The sequence below is a fragment of the Homarus americanus genome, unplaced genomic scaffold (assembly GCF_018991925.1).
Source record: "Homarus americanus isolate GMGI-L3 unplaced genomic scaffold, GMGI_Hamer_2.0 scaffold21048, whole genome shotgun sequence".
In the NCBI taxonomy this organism is placed as follows: Eukaryota; Metazoa; Arthropoda; class Malacostraca; order Decapoda; family Nephropidae; genus Homarus; species Homarus americanus.
Window position 1 is genome coordinate 716,803 of NW_024714126.1, and position 23,705 is coordinate 740,507.

At 41.1% G+C, this 23,705-nt stretch overlaps 1 protein-coding gene across 1 annotated transcript in view; it reads right to left on the reverse strand.

Moving 5' to 3' along the window:
- Nucleotides 1–626: 626 nt before the first annotated feature.
- Nucleotides 627–23,705, reverse strand: part of LOC121875857 — a 65,792-nt gene continuing 42,713 nt past the window's right edge. Inside the window, exons 3-5 of the mRNA XM_042380576.1 lie at nucleotides 9,343–9,415; nucleotides 5,892–6,044; nucleotides 627–3,589 (exon numbers count right to left, since the gene is read on the reverse strand). Coding sequence (XP_042236510.1) covers nucleotides 3,363–3,589; nucleotides 5,892–6,044; nucleotides 9,343–9,409 — 447 coding nt within the window. The 5' untranslated portion in view covers nucleotides 9,410–9,415 and the 3' untranslated portion in view covers nucleotides 627–3,362. The remainder of the gene's footprint in view (nucleotides 3,590–5,891; nucleotides 6,045–9,342; nucleotides 9,416–23,705) is intronic.

Genomic DNA, 23,705 nt, shown 5'->3' on the forward strand with positions numbered 1-23,705 from the left:
GTGATGGTCAGTTCAAACTGATAATATGTTACATAAATTTATTTGTCAGTGGCCCAAGGTTAAAAATGCTTTGAAAACCTTCGATCTAGATGTATGATAGTTATTTTGTGGGTCCCTTTTTTCTGACCTGACCTGGCTAGTCACGTCAACACCCTTCTCTTAAGCTCCTCTACGTGTGTGTTGGTGTGGGGATTAGTGGATGTCATCATTATGACCTGACTTCATGTTTTTAGGTCACCCTGTATATTTAAGCCTCTCTCTGTCCATGTAATCCAGTTGCCTCTGAAGATGTCTTGAATAAAGACGAAAGCTAAGGTACTCCGTTGTTTCCATTTTCCCGTGTGATTTTATCAAGATTTATCTTATCCACGTTTTCATTGTGAATTACACGAAAGCGCTTGGGAACTTCGTGTTTTCTTCTTTCCTTGTGGTTATCAGCATATACCTAGATCACGCGCACCTACAGTGATTTACTTGGTATATATATATATATATATATATATATATATATATATATATATATATATATATATATATATATATATATATATATATATATATAATCATAACATGTTCAAGGTTTTTATGAATAAAACAATTGGTACAGTGTATTTAAAGACAGTCAGTCAGATTTTATATTTTATTGACAGATAAACCATAAATTTGCTCATGTGACAGCCAGATATATGCACATTTTGTTCTGCTGACTGTGTGGTGATGACCTCTGGTCAGTGTTGTGGTGTAATGACCTAAGGTCATTGTGGTGTACATATACCGAGTGTTCTTGTGTAATGTTTATATACATACCGGGTGTTGTGACCTCTGGCCAGTAGTCAATATACCACGTGTTGTGTAAATACCCGAGGTTCGTGTGGTCAATATACCACGTGTTGTGTACTGACCCGAGGTTCGTGTGGTCAATATACCATGTGTTGTGTACTGACCAGAGGTTCCTGTGGTCAGCATACCAGGTGTTGTGACCGCTGGTCAATGTTTCATATACATACCAAGTATTCCCTGTTTTGACAACACTTACTATCTACTCTAACGTATTATATTTTCAATATAGTACTTTTTTTTTTCAATATATCATCTTTTATAAACCTAAACTGTGGTATAAAATCTATTGAATAATATATTATAGACTTGACCATATGAAAGACAAATGCCAGGGGGTCATGAAGGTGGTATAAAAACCGTATATTATATAAAGCAGAATTTACAAGGAGACATTTTGTTGCTACCTTACTGACTGACGCGTCAATAAGCTCTACCACTATCATACAGAAAGCTACTCCCAACATGGATACGCCCGGCTGTCCTCTGGCGAATGACATCGACAGAAAACATTATTTCATTTTTATCACAAGCAGAGTGGAATGGGCAATAGACTCTCTGTGTAAGAGATGTCTTGTAATAACTGCTGATAAATGACTGACGTGCTGGCGAGCCGGAGTAACAAGGAACACAGTCAAGTGCAGACACAGTCCACGGAAATTATCGGCCTCGACAACAACAAGGTGTGGCCCGACCCTGACCACACCTCTGCTACATCCTCTGGCCGCCCAGGTCAAGCAAACACACCATTCTCACTTTTATTATACAGAAATACAAAAAAAGCTTTTCCTGTGTACAGTGAAGATTGTTTTTTTGCTGTGAACAGAAAGTTGATGAGATTCAAAGATAAAACAGAATTTTATGAATATTTTTTGAGAAGCATATACATGCTATGCAATTATTCATAGTGTAATGCTTATAAGCTATGATTGCAGCTCATTGCACCTGGTAATAACACTGAGAGCTTGCACGTTTAGACTCTAGAATGGTAGTTTTGTGTTTGGCGTGGCAGTGATGAATACAGTGATATCTAAAATATATACATCAAACATTGTTATTGCTTGTGAGGCATCTTTGGCAGGCTTCATAGCGGAAACACACTGACTGAAAAAGCAGACAGGCTGCAGAGTGACGACAGATACGCGCCCCAGCACTCCCTGAAGAGTGCACCGGCGATCTGATGTCCCACAAGTACACTCTCACTTGATCAGGTTGATTGCCAGTATCAACTGGTCCATCCCTCCGTCTGTGATTCCAGAGTTGCTTCAGCCTGTGCACCTCCTAAGCTGATGGACAAACTAAGTAAATACTTGAAGAAACGAAGAGCTAATACTATACACACAAGATGACGCATCACACCGTGAACACATTAAGAAACTTAGTATGACTAGTACATGTGGTGCTCCTGAGCCAGCTGTTGTAACAGCAGTGGCCCACGACATGAGTACAGGTGGTGCTCTTGAGCTAGCTGTTGTAATAGCAGCTGCCCATGACATTAGTATAGTTGGTACTTTTGGGCCAAGTCCGAATTTGGAGATGTCAAGTCACTTTTGGACGGCTTCTTACTCCGATGAGATGTTTTCTCTGCAACATTTATCATATGTTAGAAAAAAAATATGTTTGGGTAGGCCGACTGACGTGCAAACATGCATGACAAAGAGCTACCATCCGCTTCGTATATGCAAGGCCAGCCTCACTACAGGTATGAGTCTACATTGAGTGAGGTCACTTAAACACTGTGTCTGTGTTATAAGAGAGGGGCGTACCGTGGGTGGGCGTAGGGGACACCTCTCGCTCTCTTTGTGGTGTCTGTGAGTCATCCCGCCACAGACTACTCAAAGTAAATTACTCCCTGCATCCTTGATTATTGTAGTTCTTGTGTATTGACTGTTGCCTTACAGTTGTGACTAGCTATGGTCTCTTCCCCTCGAAACAGAACAGAGGGTTTCCCCGTGAAGACATGGCATAGTAAAACAAAAACAAATAATTGTTGAAGGTAAAAAATGTAATGAAAATGTTGTCTTTTTACCTATCACCTGGTACCGTGATCACCGTGTCCTGGTGAGATGCTGACTGCATTCTTCGTAACACAAACAGTACTGTATATCCGCCGTGAGGAATATCCTCTACAGCTATCAGAGAATATCAGGTGCTAAAATGCAATTTTTTTGGACTGACGCTCTGGAAGTGGATATTGTTAACATTGTGTTGACTGACGGTGGCGCAACAATAGGAGGCGCGTGTTTCCTGCGTCAGCTATCTAATCCCCTCACTCGTCGTCTGCTGTGCCGCCATAAAATGCGTTCTCACTGCCCAAGATACGGTTTTGTGCTGAGCTGTACAAGTAACTTCATTTTCATGATTATACCAAAATCTGAAACAAAGTCACTGATCAGTCATTTACAGTATCGTCTTCACTGTCCAAAATGTACTAATGTCTTTTCTCGGTAATCAGAAGGCTCATAGGTTCTGTTGAAGTTAGGAGACGTTCACACTTATGTTGCAGAAACAGCGGCCACCGTCCCTCATACGGTCAGTAGCCTTTGGGAAAGACCCAACCATGTGACCGCAGGACCCAGCAACATCAACAGGCCCGGTCGAAACACCTGCATCTGGCTAGAGGCGGTGTTGCAGTACGACCAGTCGCAGGTGCAGACGTAACGCGTCAGGATGATGGTTTTGTAGAAACCGCACGAGTTTGTCATGAGGGTGTCTTCGGTGGCGCAGTTGCGGTGAAAACTCTCCACCTCACCTGCGGGAGGAAAGACCAGTAATATAAACACCAGTTAAGAATAATTAAATGAAGAGTTCTACAGTGTCTGGCAGGTTACACATCCTCTTGATGATAATACTAAAACAGGAAAATGTTCAAATTAAGCATACAGTAGATAGAGACTTGGACCACTGTATTGATACATCAGTTGAAGCGGCACTAGTGGTATAATGTGTCTTTATCCGTCCATCACGTATTGTAATTTCGCTAAAACAGGATACAGATATTTGTTGCATTATTTTCATGTTGTAGTGGTTGTATATTATCAGCAGCAGGAAGAAGCACATCACGTCCACTAACACCTACTCTTATGATGCTCTTGTAAGGTAATTATTGTGCAAATAATTTAGGAGCATTTGTGGTTTTTGTGTTTAGGAAAAAATATTTGAGGAAACCTTCATAAAGTTAGATTCATACATGAATCCTGTACGTATGTCTTATTTGGCTGATTGTTTGGGTGAATCGGCTGAAAAAATAATATTTTCATATTAAACATTAGAAATATTCTGATAATGACTACAAAAACAGTGCCATCAGGCTAATGTGCAGCGCAGTCAGTTGAGTGATGTAGTTGAGAAACAAAGGTGATGAAGCATAGGTCAAAAACAGCACTAGTTCAGGACTGATCGGTACAGGGGACACTATTTTTCTATCACATTTAAAAAACTGATTGAGTGATGATTGGTAGATTGATGCCTGTATTAACGAGCATGTTATCGTAATGGTTTTGACCGTATCTTTAACTGTAGCGAGTGTAAAAAAAATAGTTTATGCCGGTATAATCATATCTCAAAAGCGCTCCAAATTCTGTCAGTGAATAAAGAATGCCATTCATAGAGCTGTCTGACGCAGTTGAAAATTACTGTCCCATTTTTATTTCAGTGTGAAAACAAAATGCTTTTGTCTTTAGTTTCAAAACCCGTGTTGAACTCTGGGCTGTTTTTAAAAAAAGATGAGGTAATGGATCCCCGCCTCGCTCTCTCAGTACTTACTTAGCCACGTTGGTTTGTTGTCCCGGCGATATATCAGCCACTCTTTGAGCTAGAAAGCTGACATTTAGACACAATTATGACCAAGCACTTTGGATAATATTTTTTTTTTATCTCGACCCATCTTAACCCCCCCCCCCAACACACACGCACATAATTTTTGTTTCCTGGTGTGGTGGGGAGTGTGGGGCGGCGTGCTGTATTGTGCCACTACTTGTTATATTTTGTTTTCATTTTTGTTGTCTAAAATGCCCCTTGGAAGGTCATCAAGTTAGAGGAAGAGACTAAAATTGGATTAATATAATCAGTATAAAAACAGGTGGTAGAGGTTTTAATACAGTCTTCTAAAACATTGAGAGAGAGAGAGAGAGAGAGTTGGTAAAACAAAAGCATGATAGTAAATTAAATATAACTAATAACTATTATACTACGGAATTCGTTTAATAATTAAATACAGTACAAATAACCTCGTGTTATTGCAAAGCCGTCCTACCTCCTCCAGTGAATACGGCTGAGAACATTGTGCCACAAACTACATTCCACTAAACTCATTTAATCAATCACTGTAACAATCTAATTAAGTCTCACTATAACACTACACCCATTTTTCAAACCAGTTATTTTCACTTTAATTTGTTTTCCCCTTCCGTCATATATTCCCTTGGGCTCTCTACACTGTGAAGAATACATAAGATTATATTGTATTTTCCAACACTAAAAGGTGAAGCTGGGAAGAGAAAAGCGATAACAGTAGCATATGTTATAGAGTACTGAAAGAGACTGAAGCATAGATCACTTAATATACGTAAGTCATGAGAGCAGACACAGCGGCATAAGAAGACTGGTAGTTAAGCAGCCGCCGGTACTTGAACAATCGTAACACAATCAAGAGTGAAACGTGTGAAGAACTGAATGAACTTTAGACCGTACCCCGTAATTGACTACCATACAATGAAATGAGGACTAGTGTAGTTTTATATCAGCTGACAGTGAAGAGTAAGCATCATTTGGCCGACCTAAGGTACAGCAACATTGACTATTTTCTGAACACCTGTAAAGGTTAATGGGATATTAGAATATTAAAGGGGAAGTAGAAAGATGTAACACACACACACACACACACACACACACACACAGCTTTTATTGTCATTACCAGCCAGGGATAGCTAGCAGCAGCGCAATGTATTGTAACATAAGAGACAGGGAGCTAAGATATGTAATGCAAGCGAAATAAAACTGGATCTAGGATGTGTAATGTGAGAGAGAGAGAGAGAGAGAAAGAGAGAGATTACCGTTTAGGTCGTAGACGGTGACAGCCTCACAGCCCAGGTCACAGGAGCGGGACTCGGTCTGCTCCTCGGTGAAGTTGCCGTCCGTACAGCCGTCGATTCTGGAGCTGTTACTGCGTGGCGAGTAGCTGCAGAGGAAACACTGCATCGTCGCACCTGCCGGACCAACACACACACTTAGTGGGTCATGTTGGGGGTTCAATTGACTCACAACATAATTATGTGGCTGTGTAAATGCAGCTGTAATATACTGTACACTGTTTTATGTAGGGCTGAAGGAATTCACAACTTAAGTGGTTATATAGGAGGTAAAAGTACAGTTGACAAGAACTTCATAAACATACATCCATGGTAGATTGAGTCACATATTCTTCATTCTTGAGACTATTCTTAACATGATACAGCTACAGTGAGGCTTAATAATTAACTGCTGTTGTATGAATGAAAATTTGAGTTATATTCTTTCTCTTTTGTAGTTGTGATAATTTTGTCATAACCTTCTTCCCCTGTTGTATTTAACATTATATGACGCATTAACTGACTCATAGCATCTTTGTGTTATAGTTGTGATGTTCGTGATTCATAACTTCAGATAGCCATACACGTACGGTCAACTCAAGAAGAAACCAACAACCTAGCCCAACCTAACCTAACTTCAGATAGTCATACACATACGATCGACTGAAGAAGAAAACAACAACCATCTGCTCTTCAAAGTTCCCAATTTCTAACTTTCTCTTGTGAGGTAAACATCACTCAAAATTTGATAATGAAGTTTGGAGCTTCACAACAGCCTTTAATAGTCTTCCTCCTACGGGATGGTACAGTATACAGACAGTGCCTTTAGTTCTCGACGTGTATAGTCCCCCTGTGTTACTCCAGTCTCCCGGGGAACTAGTGGGAGACGTTCCCTAAACTGAACTGCTCAACGATAACTGATTTTTCTCCATGAACGGTGGAGTGATGACTGACATTCTTATCTGACGTGCTGTGGACAACTTATTGGTGTTCTTAACTGAGCGGTGACGTTGTTAATTGAGCTGTGGTGTTCTTAACTGAGCTGTGGTGTTCTTAACTGAGCTGTGGTGTTCTTAACTGAGCTGTGGTGTTCTTAACTGAGCTGTGGTGTTCTTAACTGAGCTGTGGTGTTCTTAACTGAGCTGTAATTATGCTGTGAACCAATGACTGACGTTCATGATTCAGCTTTAAAACAATGAGTAACTTCCCCAACTAAAACTTTGGAGCCAGTCAGTGGCGCCCTTAACTGAGGTACGGACTAATAAGTGAACACCTTCAACTGAGTAATATATCACCAGTTAAGATCAATGAAAAACTCTTGGGGTGTATTGAATTTTCTGACTCTGAGAAGCAACATTGGTATAACCTGCCAGAGAAAATGGTTGGCTATACAGTGGTTGATGATGACGATAACATTTACATAAACACCTGAGGTCTAAGGGATTTTGTGCGATAAATGGACACCTAGGCGCTGTCTTCTGCTTCTGCCCGCCTTTAGGAGATGAAGAACACGATTTAGGGAACGCAGAGACGAGTCGTGGGTTCTGAGAGAGGAGCTTCACCTTGGCTCTAAAGGCTACAGATAGTGTGACCTTTCGTTTGTCTGGCGTAGCTTTCCTGAGAGTGCCATTTAGCAGAGTGGAAGGAAACGCCAGGTGCTGATGGTTGCTCTTACCGGCGATGTTTTTTTTTATGGTACGGCCTGAGATATGTGTGTCACCCATCTGTAGGCTCTAAAAGATGTGTCACAGCTGTAGGCTCGAAGAAAGACACCTCTGGGTTCTGGTAGGAAAGCTTCATACAGCTCCGGGCTCTGTGACAGATGTGTCACCCGTCTTATCGCCTTTAGGAATGATGCATCACCAAGGCCTGACCTCTGAGATAATCACCACGCTCTTGGCTTTAGGAGATTCGTTTTTCTGTACTCCAGGCTGTGTGAGAGATAAATCTACGAACTTTAGGCTGAGAGAGATGTGAAGCAACAAGCTTTAGGTTCTGAAAGAGATGAATCACCAAGCTCTCGACCATGACACACACACACACACACACACTCTGGCTGCCTGTGGGTGCTGTATATTGCTCTCTGTCTGGTGTGGGGGAGGGAGAGGAAGGCTAACAGCAGCACTCACCACTCCTGAATTAATTCCCCGTCAGTAATGGACGTATTGAATGCCTCTGTGACCATCGCATTTTTCCCTCCCCGTCAAAGTCTAGTCCTAAGTGCATGTGTGTTGCATGAGTCACCTCATATTCAGTTCAGTTCTCAAACAGGAAATTCAGATGTTAACGTTACGTGTGCAACAAACTGTGGAGAGCTCAGCTGGGACCCAAGATCATCGCTAATCCCTGACATGTCACATGGTCGATGGTCGCTGTTTTCTGAAGCGTCATTTATATTTTTCGTCTCTTTTTAAATCCACTACATCGTTTCGGTCAAATGTGATGTGTATTTGTTTCACATTTTGTGTTCCTCACTTTGAACTGACCAGAGACTAATGTTAAAACGTAAGGGCTAATTGTCAACAATACTCTGTGCTTGTCGTCTCTATTCAACAGAGTTATCATAAATTTTTCACACTTAATCCACTCAAGCTAGACAGACAATGTGCTCCTCTTTGCTGACGTAAATTTTGCGTTTGGTCCAGCAACACACACACACACACACACACACACACACACACACAGAACTTGTAATTGAGTGATAATTACAATAACTTGGAGGATGGGGTACCAGGAATAGATAACCTTATGAGTTCGATGACTTAACCCCTTGAGTACCACGATATCGTCCCTTCCCTTGTGAATGTTATGATGTATTTCAATTCAGATAATATTATAACAGCAGATTAAGCCATCGCAATCAAGAGGTTAAATCATCATAGTCAAGGGGCTAAATCACCATAGTCAAGGGGCTAAATCACCATAGTCAAGGGGCTAAATCATCATAATCAAAAGGTGAGGGGAGGGGAGACAAGAATCAAGAGTGAGTCATGTTTGTGTTTAATCAAAATAATAATATGAAGTAAAGGAGTATTACACACACACACACACACACACACACACACACACACATCTGCAGCGTCTGGTGTTGTGGTAATTAAGAGTCCTCCAACACTGAATGACATACTTCTTGTTTCAAAGCTCTTCACTGACTGACTCTCTCTCTCTCTCTCTCACACTTCTTGCTCTGACTGCCAACTCTCCACCTATTCACTTTGGTCTGTCCTCTCAAGTTGTTCCTTTATTGACCGTCCCCATACCTCCTCCTTCAGTGTTTGACCAGCTGATTCATGAGTAACTGGGTTGACTAATTGGTTCGTGGCTCACCTGAAAAACCAACTGGTTCAAGAGATTTGACTGACCAGTGGCTAGTGACTCACTTGACTGACCAACTGACTCGTGTCTCACCTGACTGACTAACTGACCCATGACTCACCTGTTGTGACAAAGAATGCGAAGGTGAGGAGTGTGGTCAGCCCCACCCACGCCCTCAGACACGCCATCACCACCTGTGGGAGGAAAGAAGACACGTTAGTGAGGAAGGCGAGGGATGCTGGGCACCTGCTGTGTGTGTGTGTGTGTGTGTGTGTGTGTGCGTAAGTGCGCGCGCGCTCTCTTCCATGGTCTCCCTTCTCAACTACAAGTCTTTCTATTGTTGCCACTATCTGCGCTGTATGCACTGTATATAAGAATATTTGTGGCGAGGAGAACCTGTACGCATGTCTCCTAAATAGTTCTAAAAGTCGCCTGCAAGATTTAAAATAGTTAATGACGCCAACACGATGACTATTATCACAGTCCAGAAACAACACAACCCACCCTCCTTGCTCCTGATACTTGAATGGGGTAAACCTTATAACTCTTGAAGGACGACAGGCAGCTGGTGTGGGGATAATCAGGTTAAAACCCCGGTGTAGCTCATCATGCTACGGTCAAGGGAGGAATCCAGAGCTCTACTAAAAAGAGGAGATTCAAACCTCAGGATCATTTGGTCCCAATTGGATCAGAGACTTTCAGCTCCGGTGGCAAAAATCATCCTGGTTTTTTTTTATATGAGTTTGAGCTCCAGACTCATTTAAAAAAACTTGAGAGTCAACGACAGCCAGTTTCTTAGACCAGCGACTCAGCAAAGCGATCCAACGAGGGAATTCCAGCTGCATTTTCAATTCTCATACTGCCGCTGGAGGAGAGTTGGAGGAAGCTCACAGTTCTTACTCTTTAGTTATAAAAGTATTTCCTTTTTAGTTTTTAATTTCGCAGGTAATAAATATTTGAATAAGAAAAAATGCAAAAAGTAACCAAAGGAATGTTTATAAAGAAAAGGGATATGTATTTTCCTTTTTGCACGTTACTCACTTCTTGTAGGATGTTGGTCTCTGTGGCCTACCTAAGATAAACCTATAATTTAATGTAAGAAATGTCTAGCAATAACAGGTGATTTTGTAAGTCTGTTAGTGCCAAGATGTCTCGGTATGAGCGAACCACGAAGCTCTACTAATGAAAAGTGACCAAGTTATACATTGAGACCGTATCATAAGAGTTCATAGCATGGGTGTTGTGTTAGTCTTAACTCCAATATATTGGTCAACACAGTTGTTATAGAAAGGACAAAGTAAATTCTAGATATAAAAAGAACACGGCGGACATTCCACGGTGCCTCACTCAGGCAGGTAGATGGCAGCGTTCATTATGCCTGTGGCCTGTGCATCCTGTTTCCGCCTGACAGCTGTCGTGTTTGTTAATACCTGATGTGTGAGTGCCGCTGTGGCCGAGCTCTGCCTCCACTAGCTTGTATGAAAGTGACGTAGTTACTTACAGTTATTGTGTATGTTTTATATCCTCATACCTTTAAACTTTCTGTTATAAAACATTTAATTTAAAAAACACTGCTGGTTTATCAAAGGTGAACAAACATTATTGTCAGAAACTGTCACAATTCTCAAGGCACAATCGTAATAAGGGCGGAAGCCTTGGAATCTTGTATCGACGCGACATAATTTTTATTTTGACAAGTACAGTAAATCTATCACCAGAATGGCTTCATGTTCTCAGCTTCTCTTTCTGAGAACAATGGCCGTAGTCTTAGACTTAGAGGAACAATAGACATAACTGAGCGTTGCAAGGGTGGTAGCTCCCTTGTGAGGCACCTGATAAATACTTGTAACACAAGAAAATTATTATATATAATAAGAGTATCATCAACAACTTACATTGTGTTAACAGTGAGCCGTAGTGTAACACCTGCTCCTCATCGCCAAGTTTATGACTAAACAGTAACAGCGCCCGCTAGACAGTTACTTGGAATGTGTCATTATGTTGCTGTCTGTCATTTACTGTCTGTGGTTATGCCGATGAAAGCCGCTGTCATCACTACGTCTGGTCACTACAGAGGAGTAACTATATTTTAATAATTTCCTAGTTTAATATTGTTAATTTCTCGATCCACTCGGTGCTATATTTCCATTTCACACCGATTTTGCTTTTACAAAACTTAAGTTTATATTCCAATACTTAAAAGAGTTCACCCTACTGAGGTAAAGTCACCCATTAAACCACAGACGTACTGAACAAACAATTTGTCAACCATTAGGACTGTAGACCACGTGGCACCTAGAAGCAGTGCTCAGACATTGACCCTTCAGAAGAATGACCCAGAAAGCATGACTGAGTGAGCCACCGTACACTCTACGTCAGGATGCGGGAGGAACTATTGCTTGGAAGCACCTGTAAACTCCCTTCACTGACTCATGACATTCCCAGTAATTAATAGGTGTGTGTCTAGCGGCCCCGCTCGTGGGTGTGTGATCTCGTCTGCTGATGCTGACATCTGACCCTCCCTATAAGATTACCTTGCCGCCAGCACCGAATTATCTACTCAACACTGGATTACCTTCTCAGTACTGGATTATCTTCTCAGTACTGGATTATCTTCTCAGTATTGGATTAACTTCTCAACACTGGATTAACTTCTCAGCACCGGATTATCTTCTTAGTTCTAGATTGTCTTCTCAACACTAACAATAACAAGCTGAAGTATAAAGCCGAATTGAATTTGATATATACACACACATCAAGAGACAACAGATCAGTGTACAGTGAGATGTTACCATAATACTTCAGTGAACCGGGAACAAAGAAAGAAGTTAGTAGTATGGTACAAGATAAGAGGTGAAAGTCTAGAAGCCGCAAACAGGCCGTTGATCACACACTAACTGGCTTGATGGAGGCAGGTCAGCCATACAAGTGTGGGGATTCCTGCCCTCACCTCTAGCCTCCTCCTCTTCCTTGATTTCGTGTTGCATGTTTTTGTTTGTGTTTTTGATTGTTAGTATGTTCTGTTTTTGGTGTGTGTGTGTGTGTGTGTGTGTGTGTGTGTGTGTGTGTGTGTGTGTGGACGCTCTTACAAAATACGGTAACATAACTCCTGAACATTTCTTTATGGATTAATATTTCTTAGATAAATTTGTATTTTTATCCTTAGATTAATAGTAATAAACTCATTAGCGATTTTTAGATATTTATTCTAAGTGGTTTAATATAAGTGAAAGAGGATTGTTAAAAGACAGACAGACATATTCATTCGTTTAGCCTAGCGTGTACAGGTATATGAATAATAACCAAAAAATAATCCAAGAGCAAAAATGTTGATAATATTGTCATGAAGTTTTCGATCCATAATGTCCAATTAAAATGCTTAAGGGAGAATTTCTGGCATAGTGAATCTGAAAAACTTTTAACTCGAAAGTTTTGGGAATTTGTGAGGAGGCTTTTTTTTTTGTCTCTGCCCACCTTGCCTATATGATGATAAGTGGGGCAAATATGAAGGTCTTAAGTGTGTTGGTGTCTGGGAGAGGAAGAGTATGTTCGTCTTGGGATGTTTCAAGCGCCAATATTGAACCGATGTGGGTGAGTGTGATGAATTATTGTCCATTTTCTGTAATTATGAGGAATTAAGTATTTATTTACTAAGATTATTATAAAAAAAATACATCAGTCACTTATTAATCTGGAGACACGGTGATTTATAAATAATGAATGGTAAATAAAAAAGTCATGGTTGTATTTTTAATCTGAAATGAAAACAAAGTTATGCATTTTGAAAGCATAATTAAGCGAACCTACACCCTTTAGACCCTCTGGTATGCCTGATACTATCTACCCACTCTCGTAAGCATTTAAAGTGCGAGAGACTGAGATAAAGGCCGAGGTTCTCCAGTGTGTACTCAGCAGACAAGTGTGAGGTGCGCTGGTCATTGTGAGTGGGGTGTGAGGAGCCAACTCCTGGGGCAGACCGCCAGTTAAGAGCAGACAATAGATACTGTGAGTTGTTACAATTTACCTGCAGCAGTTTCAGCCACACATTCTCCTGCATAACCAAGTAGTTAGACAAAACCACTCCGGAAACTTTGCTTACTACTGAGCACCAGCACAAAGAGAGGAAAATAAAGTTGACAGTTCGAGAAAGAGGCATTTTATCCTGGCATTGTTGTGGTCTGGCACCGCCCGCACACAAAGCACACACAGCTTACTGTTTTTTCCCTCTCCAGCCACACACACGATATATATATATATATATATATATATATATATATATATATATATATATATATATATATATATATATATATATATATATATATATCAAAGGAATTAATTGTAAATTGAGGTAATATTGCAAGCATTAACAAAATGAAATATACTGTATGAATTTAGGAATTAGTAATATTATTTCCGTTAATTACTAATATAATGTAATTAACTTGATTGATTAAATTTACCTCGTGGAATGTGCTGGTCATATAGTTTGTATGAATAATTAAATATAAACACTTTACCCTCCTGACTACACAAGTGCAGACTGAAGGTTCATATGTGGACGTGTTCTGTGTTGCCTGTAGGAGGGTGTCTGGTGCCATCACTAGGACTGGAGACTCTACAGCGAACTGTATTCTTTTTTTCTAAAGGTTTTGTTTCTGTTCCTCCACCTATCTCTCCACTGTAGCAACATGTGCACCTCGTAATGAGCAGAATTTTATAAGGTTTAGAAAGCATATTACTATATCATATATTACATTAAGTTAAAAAAAGGGGGGGGATATTCATGAAAAAAAAATGATGTGGTACTATAAGTTGAATTGCTTTTATAAGAATAACGAAGTGTATAGTCGTTCGGGTGGAGGAAGACGCCACCTTTCACCTCTGTGTCTAGTGGATTGGCCTCATCCATCCACCTATAAATTAAAGGAAAAATATAAGATTCTCACAATAAAACCTCAGCAATTTACTCCTGAGAAGTAACCTCCTTGCCTTCACCAGCTCATTGTCTGACCCGAGGCTTGAGCAGTGCATGACTCACACCTTCCTCTTGGTAACACAAGTTTGTAAAAAAAGTGAAGAAAAAAATAAAAATAAAGTCTCTTCTTCTGCTCTGAAAACAAGGGACACAACGTTCTCTCTCTCTCTCTCTCTCTCTCTCTTTTCTCTTATCTTCCGACTTGTTCTCCCCTTCTTCTATCGTCTTGATAATGGTGCTGGGAAGACGAGTTCTCCCCTAACCCTCTAATGCACTCCAGATATCCACGTGTGGGGTACATACAATTAAAGGGACATCTTGGATTTTTGTGTGTGTTTCATCCCTCCTCCTCCCACTCCAACTCTTCTCCATCCTCTTTCTCGTCTTCCTCGTCCTCTTCTTCCCCCCCCCCTTCCTCGCCCTCCATTCCCTCCTCCCACTCCTCTTCCTCCCCGCCCTCCTCTTCCTCCCCGCCCTCCTCTTCCTCCCACTCCTGTCCCTCCTCTTGGCTGCCACCCCTCTGTTTACGCCCACAGTATCTCACTTACCCCTCCATTATGACACCAAACTAATAACATGGGCGTGCTTGAGGCTTGGGCCATCTGACACTGACGTACGATGGCAAGAGAAGGTGCTAGGACAAGAAAGTGTTAGGACAAGAAGACCAAGAACGAGAAGTTTAAGGAACGAGAAGATCCAGGGACGAGAAGATCAAGGAACGAGAAGATTAAGAGTAAAGAGAAGATCAAGGAACGAGAAGATTAAGAGTAAAGAGAAGATCAAGGAACGAGAAGATCAAGGAAAGAGAAGATCAAGTAACGAGAAACCAAAGAACGAGAAGATCAAGGAACGAGAAAATCAAGTAACGAGAAGATCAAGTAAAGAGAAGATCAAGTAACGAGAAGATCATGTAACGAGATGATCAAGGAGCAGTTGAATAAAGGAACATAGACGGCTCTGGAACGAAAATGTGTAGAAAAACTCATAGAAAATGATAAAACTCAATGGCAATGAGATCAGGAGAAATGGAATGAGGAGAGAAGAATGGAAAAGAAAGAAAGAAAGTGGACCCAGAAGATAATAGTTGGAATAAGTTGACAATAGAATGAGATGACAATGGGGTGAAAGGAAGATGGGAAAGAAGCCAACATAACGAATGAGAACAATAAATCGAGAGAAGAACGGAAGGAAGGAAGGAAGGAAGGAAGGAAGGAAGGAACAGACGTAAACGATGCTTAAAATTTTAAACGTTTCTCGCTTATTTAGCCATCAGTGTACTGGAGAAAGAGGAGGGGTGTTGATATTACAATGTCCCGTATGACTCTGCTACACCAACTAAGGTCTTAAGGCTAGTATTCCAGGTTGGTACTGTGGAGGAAATACAGGAGGAGATTGGTTACCCATAATCTAGGACATCTTGTGTTATGATGGGTGGCGGCGACGAGAGGAATGTGTGAGTAAGGAGAGGGTGAGGGTGTTACGAGGGACTGTCTGGATGGTAGTTATGGCACACGACCCTGGACACCAACACGTCTTATAGTCCGTGCTGGTGGCGTGGATGGTTGTTTTAGGATGTGCTTGAGGCTTCCTGACAGAGAGAGAGAGAGAGAGAGAGAGAGAGGCTAAAGGGATATCGTGAAGAGATTTGTGTGTTATGGGGAACATTATTTTTAAAGGGATGAAGAATGATGCCGTGAATTCTTAAAAGACGAATAGAAATATGATGTAGAAAAGGAGAAGAGGTTTAATGGGGATTCTTACTCTCGAAACTTATGCAAAAAACAATATGTATAAAGAAGACTGAAAATGTAATAAAATTTGGAATAACAAGTGTAGGAAAAAAGTTGTTGAAGGTTGTTTTAGCTACGTAATGTATGTATACTGAAGTGACCTGAGTAAGTCAAAGAGAATGTTGAATAATAATATACACGCTGAAAAATAAAACGGCAAGAAAGAGATATTATGTAGTATATAATTCTTGAGAATAATTTAAATGAAGTTTATTTCAAGAGACGCAATAGTGAGAGAGCGTGACCCTGTGTACGTGTGTTTGTATATGTACATGTGTGTGTGCGTGAAAAGTTTTGTATGCATATGTATACGAATGGATTTTGTGTGTGTGTATATGTATATACTGTATGTATGTTGGTCTAGAATCGTTCAAACCAAATCACTATGGTACTTAATACACGCGTATCTAGGTATCATAACGCTTATGTGTGTGTGTTGCAGGGACCTCGTCAGATTGTAAAATAAAAAACATATATTTGGATATGTTTCTAAACGTGTTCGATAAGGTGCTGGCATGATAATGAAAAGGAAGCTGTATGGGTTCTGCTTATTGGTATAAATCAGTTGTGGGAGCTGCTTGGGCACTAGGTATATACTGTATAGTGAAGACATGGATGAATACGTGTGTCAGTATAGTGTGGAGTGTGTTGTCATAATCAGCTTGTGTGTGTAATTGGAGCTTTTGAGTACTGAGTGTATGTAATGTGTGTGTGTGGATATTTCTGCTGTTGAATCCAGGTAGAATCTGTTGTAAATTACTTTCTTGTGATTGTGAACTGAAAGAGAATTTGCAGTAGTCGTGATTCAACTGGTGAAGTTTAATGTAGGAAGAGCGTAATTTTCTTGCTCCGTGTACAAGTGCGTGCCAAGGTGCGTGCCAAGGTGCGTGCCAAGGTGCGTGCCAAGGGTGATGTATTAAACGTCGTCAAGTACGAGAGAGAATTGGTTTGGTGTTTTACTGTATGTAAGATTGTCTGATGCTACATCATGTTGTACACACACACACACACACACACCCGTGTGTGTTTATGTAAGTAACGTGAAATAGAGTTATCTATTATGATATTATTTCATAAGATAGCTTGAACCGAGTCTCGTGTACTGTCAAAAAAAAAATCTGCACCTTTCCGGTGTTAAACAATGACACACCGGACCAAGAATTCTGAACTGTATTAACTATACATGTATTAACTAAACATGATATACAGAATGCAGTACATCGTATTGGTTAAATAATGCATCACACAATCAGAAGTACCAACCTTACCTAATGAACATGGCCCCAGTCAGTGATCGCTGTGAAGGCCGTCAGACCAGGGGGGTGGATCATTTTTCGTTGACTACACAAATACTAAATAATAATTGTCTAAAGACGTAGAACACGAAGAACAATGTGTTAAATTATTTTTCTAGTGTTTAAGTTTTTACTTTTATATGTGTTGTATATACATGTGTGTGTGTGTGTGGAACTGCGACTATGAATAAGTGAGCTTCTATTTTTCCCTACGCCACAGTACAGTAGAACACGTGCACTAGGGTGGTCCTTATTTTGGGGCAAAAAACAAAATTTGCCATTTTTTTTGTCACAGACCCTGGCAAAAGTTTCCATTTGGGGTAGAAACATTGCCTGTAAAATATTGTTTAAAAATCTTAATAATTAGAGGTTGCTCAAGTCAAATGAAATTTAACAATATTATGCCTATGCTTAATGTTCATAACACATCATTTCCTAGCCCCCAAGCCTGGGCCCCCCCCCCCACTTAGTCTAAGTGGGTATTAGCTGCTCAAGGCAGGGGTCGCACGAGGACCAGTCTCACTCTTTGTCGCCCAGTAAGGTCTGCTTGAGGGCATTAGGGAATGATTTCCTGTGGTCAGCAACTGCCTGCAGTAGATACTGCAGTTGCTGTTCATCCTTGGTGATGCAGCCTGAGAAATCTTGGACTAAGGCTACTCCTCTTTCTGCATGGTCATTGATCACAGACAAAGTTTGTACACTGGCTTTTGCATTTTGGAAGCCAGGATCATCTTTCCACTGTTCTACTGGGAGGCCCAGGAAATCTGTATTCAAGTTGAGCTTTTTGAAAAATGACTTTGTGTTCTTTGTCGTGAAATCATATAGGTTCTTCACTTGGAGTGTGTCTGGATTGATTGTAACCCGTTTGACATGCTTTTCTTCTCCAATAACGATGTTCATAGCTTCCAACATGCGGTCCTTCACTGCCGGGAGAACATCGTCATCAAAGAAGGCCAATGCAACCAACTCTTCTGACAAGTACCAGAGGTGTCTCATCATTTTGTGGAAAGTTGCCTTTGATATGGCATCGCTGATGGTACTGTAGTCTTGTAGAGCTTTAAGCAACATCAGATCTCCTTTTGGTGCCTTTGCAGCAAGTGGAGCAGTTGTCCAAGCCTTCACATATATTCGGGCAAAGTAAATGCACAAATCTCTTAGTCTTTTGTTCTCCTTTGGAGTAAGCTTAAACTGAGAACGGAATAACCACACTTTGAAGGAATAAATGGTCTTTGCCATCCATCGTGCTTGGTGCATTGCATCAGGAGCAGAAAATCGTACTCCCCGAGAAGGTGATGTGCCAAGGAAGATGTAGGCCAGCTCTAGCAGCTCTCGATAATCATCTCGAAGCTGTGTCTCCAATAAAGCCTTCTCAATGAAGTTGGTTAGATCGTCCCTAACAGCTCTGACCGATTCTTCTGCCAGATCGTCGGTGGAGGAGTCTTCAGACTTCTGCTTGTCAATTTGTTCCCATTTGGCTTGGAATCTTCGGAACAGCTGTATGTCAGGAGCAGCTGAGTGCCCCATTACAGCTCAAAAGCAGCTCCAGCTACAAGTTCTAGTACATGGTGGTGGCAGGCAAAATATAGCAAATCACGACCCAGCAACTGCTCAATTTTAACATACGCACCCTTGTGGTGACCAGTATTTGAGCTTGTATCAAAACACATGCCATGCACGATGTCTGCAATGTGCCATTGCTGCAAAGCCTTCACAACAGCTTTTGCTTGTTCATCACCGGTACCAGAGGGAAGTTTTGGAACAGCAAGAAGCTGGGAGGTGCCATTGCCTGAGACAAGAACTGGGAGTCTGTCAACATGGCCCCCATGCCCCGTCAAATCAGTGAACAATTAAAAATGACTCTGGTTTGAAGTTTGAAAGGATTTCAGCTGCCCTGCTACTGCGATGATGCTGATGTTTCCTCCTGATGCTTGATCGATTCAGAATCAATTCACTGACATCATGGCCCAGACTCCGAGCAGTTTGGGTGACAATGTGCATGGCCATTCTATCTGAAGACTTGGTCTGATCTAATGCTGCAGAAAGTTCTAGAGTTAGAACTTCTTTTCGCCCACGCTTCTTGACAGTAGGTGGAGTTTGAAGTGCTGATGGGCCAGGAACTGGGTTGGATTCCCCAGAAGAAGACGTACTACTGCTGTCCAAGACAACGATGGCCTGGCATTTTTTTGGCTTCTTCCTCTGCACTGTCTGCAGCCAACTTCCTTTTCATTGCTTTCTTGAGAGTTTTTCTCGTCGTTTCTGTCTTTTCAGGAATACTTTGTCAAGAGATGACATTGCCCCACGACGCCCTTTTTTTCGTTGCGCTATTAAGAAATCCTTATCCTCCTGAACTGTCATCATATTCAAAGCATTCACATGTGCAATGTCAAAGGGATCTTCAAATGTATCAGTGAACTCTGTCTCTTTCTGCTTTTGAGTTTCTGTCTTTCTTGAAGAGTTCTTTTTCAAACTACTCCACTTGTCAAACATTTTGTGCACTTGATTCACACAATCTGGTTTGTGGTGTGTGGGATTGTTTGCTTTTGTCCAAAATTGAAGAACTTTGTGACTTCCCCAGCTGCCACTCTGATAGTTTTTTTCTGTATGCGATGCAGGCTTAAAAAATACTGTAACATTTGCCTGTTTGAAGGTAACTTAGCCCCTGTAATGTCATCACATAATGTCTTTATCAAATACACATTTTCTCGTGTTTTTACTCCTGCATTAGCCATTTTGACCTGAGGAATAAAGAAATTAACTATTAATATAAATTAATAATGAGAATACTCTGCAGAACTGTTTCTAATTTTCCCAATCATCAATCATGACCAGCAAAAACTCACCACAATCGTGCCAAATGCGACGCACTAGTGGTGGGCGTAATAGGCTACAAAGCAATCGAGTACATCGATTACTTAATTTTTGACAGCTTTGAGCAACCTCTAAATATTAATATATTTAAAAATAACTGTACGCACAATGTTTTTGTCCTAAATGGACACTTTTAGCAGGGTCTGTGGTAAAAATTTTCAAAGTTGAAAAATAAGGACCACCCTAACGTGCACATATTACCTCCATTTCAGTGTTCCTTCATCCAACAGTAATAAGAGATACTCTACACTGTTAAAAAAATTCTCGTAAAATTTACAGAAAATTCACCGGTTATATTGTTGCCAAACATTTTCTGTATAATTTACAGAGATTCTGTATATATTTTTACTTAAAATATCTGTTGAATTAACAGATTGTTGAAAGTTATTGGAAGCTCCAACAACTTGTCCCTGAATACGAATTCGCAACTTTCGATTTCCTGCAGGTACCTACTTTGCTGCTAGGTGAACAGGGACCAAGGGGACAAGGAAGATTGTCCAAACAACTTCCACCAGCCCGGGAATCGAACCAGTGACATCTTGCTTGGGAGGCAAGAGTGGTACCTCTCCACTAGAGCCCCCCATGTGGTAATGTGGCGCTCTTTGAAATAATGTAAACAAACACGGACATACGACGAACGTGAAGCACAACCGCCAACCGCATATTCAGTAATTACATATAGAAATAACAGCATTAACATGCAATTTTAAATGTTCTTTGCATCATGAAGTGTATATAGTATGATAAAATGTCAGTTTATATTGATAATTAAACAAATTGAAACAGAGAAAGAGAGTGTTTGAAGTATTTTACAGAACAAAAAAAGTAATTCAAATTACTACGTTTTCCTGGTCGGAAATACAGAAGAAACATGTAAAAAATACTGAATTTTCTAACAGTGTACGTCCACATGTGCTGTATATTTCATGACCACCCTAACTTCCCTCTGTTCACTGATGCCTCTAATTCTATTAGTTTATCATCGTCTTGTGCGACAGAGATAATAAAATCATAATCGACTTATCAACTATGAAATGTAAAAGGAAAATAATAAGAAAAATAAGTGAATCTCTTACTCAATGGCGGGCAGCGTATGGGGATGGTGGTAGGGGTGGGGATGGTGGTAAAAGGTGGGGATGGTAGTAGGAGGATGGGGATGGTAGTAGGGTGGGGATGGTGGTAAGGGTGGGGATGGTGGTAGGGGTGGGGATGGTGGTAAAAGGTGGGGATGGTAGTAGGAGGATGGGGATGGTGGTAGGGGTGAGAATGGTGGTAGCTGGTAGGGGTGGGGGTGATGGTAGGAGTAGTAGGAGGATGGGGATGGTGGTAGGGGTGGGAATGGTGGTAGCTGGTAGGGGTGGGGGTGATGGTAGGAGGGTGGGGATGGTGGTAGGAGATAGTGATGATGATAGGGGGAGTAGGGGGGTGGGGGTGGTAGGGATGAAGGCGGCAGCTGCGGCCACACACGCCCCCAACGATGGATGGTCTCGTTAATTCTATGTGTAATGGTTATGTGATGCCTTAACTTGTTTTTAATTTTAACTCCGAGACGTTCCTCCCCCGGTGTTTTCTCAACAGGCGGGTTACCGAGGAACATTATTTAGTTATGACTGAGGGGAAGAAAAATCAAAGACGATGCCGTAAGTTCTACCAAGTACAGTTATTCATCTGGGGTGTGAGGTAACCATAAAGGACACACACACACACACACACAAAATCAACACTGTCGACGAAAAGGCAACATAAATATTAAGAAGAAATTTCTCGGTCTCCTCTTTTCGTTTTCTATCCACCTTGACCAAATAATGTGTCAACACAAACAATACTAAAACAAACAAAGATTTTACTAAATGTTTCTAAAAAATCTCAACTCTGTGTCTCTTATATGTTGCCGTCTCAGTCGTTTTTTTTTGCGAGTGTGTTTTTTATTCAGATTTTCACCTGAAATACGGGAGTGAGGAAATAAAGGAAAGAAAAACACGAGGTGAATGGCAACAGGATGGGAGGAACAAGTGGAAGTGGCGAGGTAGTGGTCGGCCAATGGACGACAACTTCCTCCGCCGCTCACTCGGAAATGTTGGAAACCTTGTGTGTTTTCTCCGCTAACAAGGGTAGGGAGTTCTGGGGCCACACCACGCCACGCCAGGAGGAGGAAGTAAAATCTAGGTCAAGGCTAGGAAATAACCCCGAGCCAGGGTTGAAGGGAAAACTGCAGGTAACGAATTAAGAGGTTCACTGAGGGAATGGGGAATGGGGGGGCTCAGGTCAGGCAGGAGGTTAATGAGAGGTCACGGGAGGACCAGATTACGAGAAACGGAGAATTACTTACCTACAGGTCATTCTGCGGTACCTGGCCAAAGTTTTAATTTAATAATTACTAAGCCCAAGTCACAGTGAAGATTCAGGTGAGGTCACGCACCTGGTCAATACTGCTGGGATGAAAACGTAAAAGTTCACCTAACAGCGTGCAGGTGGGCGGGCCAACAAAGCTGGCTCCCTGATGACACACGGGTTCATTTAGTTTAATCCCGACAAGTTCCACCGACAGAGAACATAATGGAAGCGAGCGGTAAATACACATTAAAAGTCAACGCCCTACACAACTGACGTTATTGGCTTGTAAAGGTTAATCCAAATATCAATAGACCATTTAGTATAGCGTCTGGCTGTGTTGAGATTGTCGAGCTTCACCGCTCCTGTGTACCGGCTGTGTTGCTGGGCCAGATAGCGAATGCAATAACCGGCTGAGTTAAGCTTGTTCAAGTATACTATTGGTATTTATTTCGACACTCGGTGAAGGCATTATGTTACCAGAGATGGAAACACTAAACAGATTTCATTTTAAGTTAGGCAGCTTCGTGTAATTAATTTTATTTATTTTTAGCACTAACCTAGTCTCTTTATGATTGTTTTAAAGATACTGTCGCTGTACCCGTGGCAAGACAGGTTGAGAGAGAGCTATTAACATGACTTCCCCGATAACTACAAGATCACATGGAAACAGTGACAGACGTGTGTGTGTGTGTGCTGACAGCCTCACACACACACACACACACACACACACATGACCAGCACAGCTCACTAGAACAGCCGCCAGTTATTGAAACAATTTGGAAGCGTGAGACCAGTATGTCACCTGACCGACCAATAGTTGTCTCTGTTTTCTATATTCCCTCACATTGTCCGGATCTCGTTATACCAGCAGCCTCATCATCCCGGAGACCTTTACCTGTGCTCCCGTATTTAACAACTTTATCTCGTGTGATATTTTTTCTCTTAAAAGTATTGTGTGTGTGTAAATAATAATAATAATAATAATTAACGGTTTATTGAAAGAGCTTGTGAAGGCTGAAAATATACAGTTACATATTTGGGGAATGGGTTACGAATTACAAATAATATACAAGTGACATAAGTGACACAAATACAGACATATAGTAACTTAGAGGGGATCAGCTCAAACTACAGTTCATTTCAACATAGTGACAGTGTAGGGAGCAGTGTTTACTGGGAGTGAATACACTGATTTATTACATGTTATTGATAATTTTTA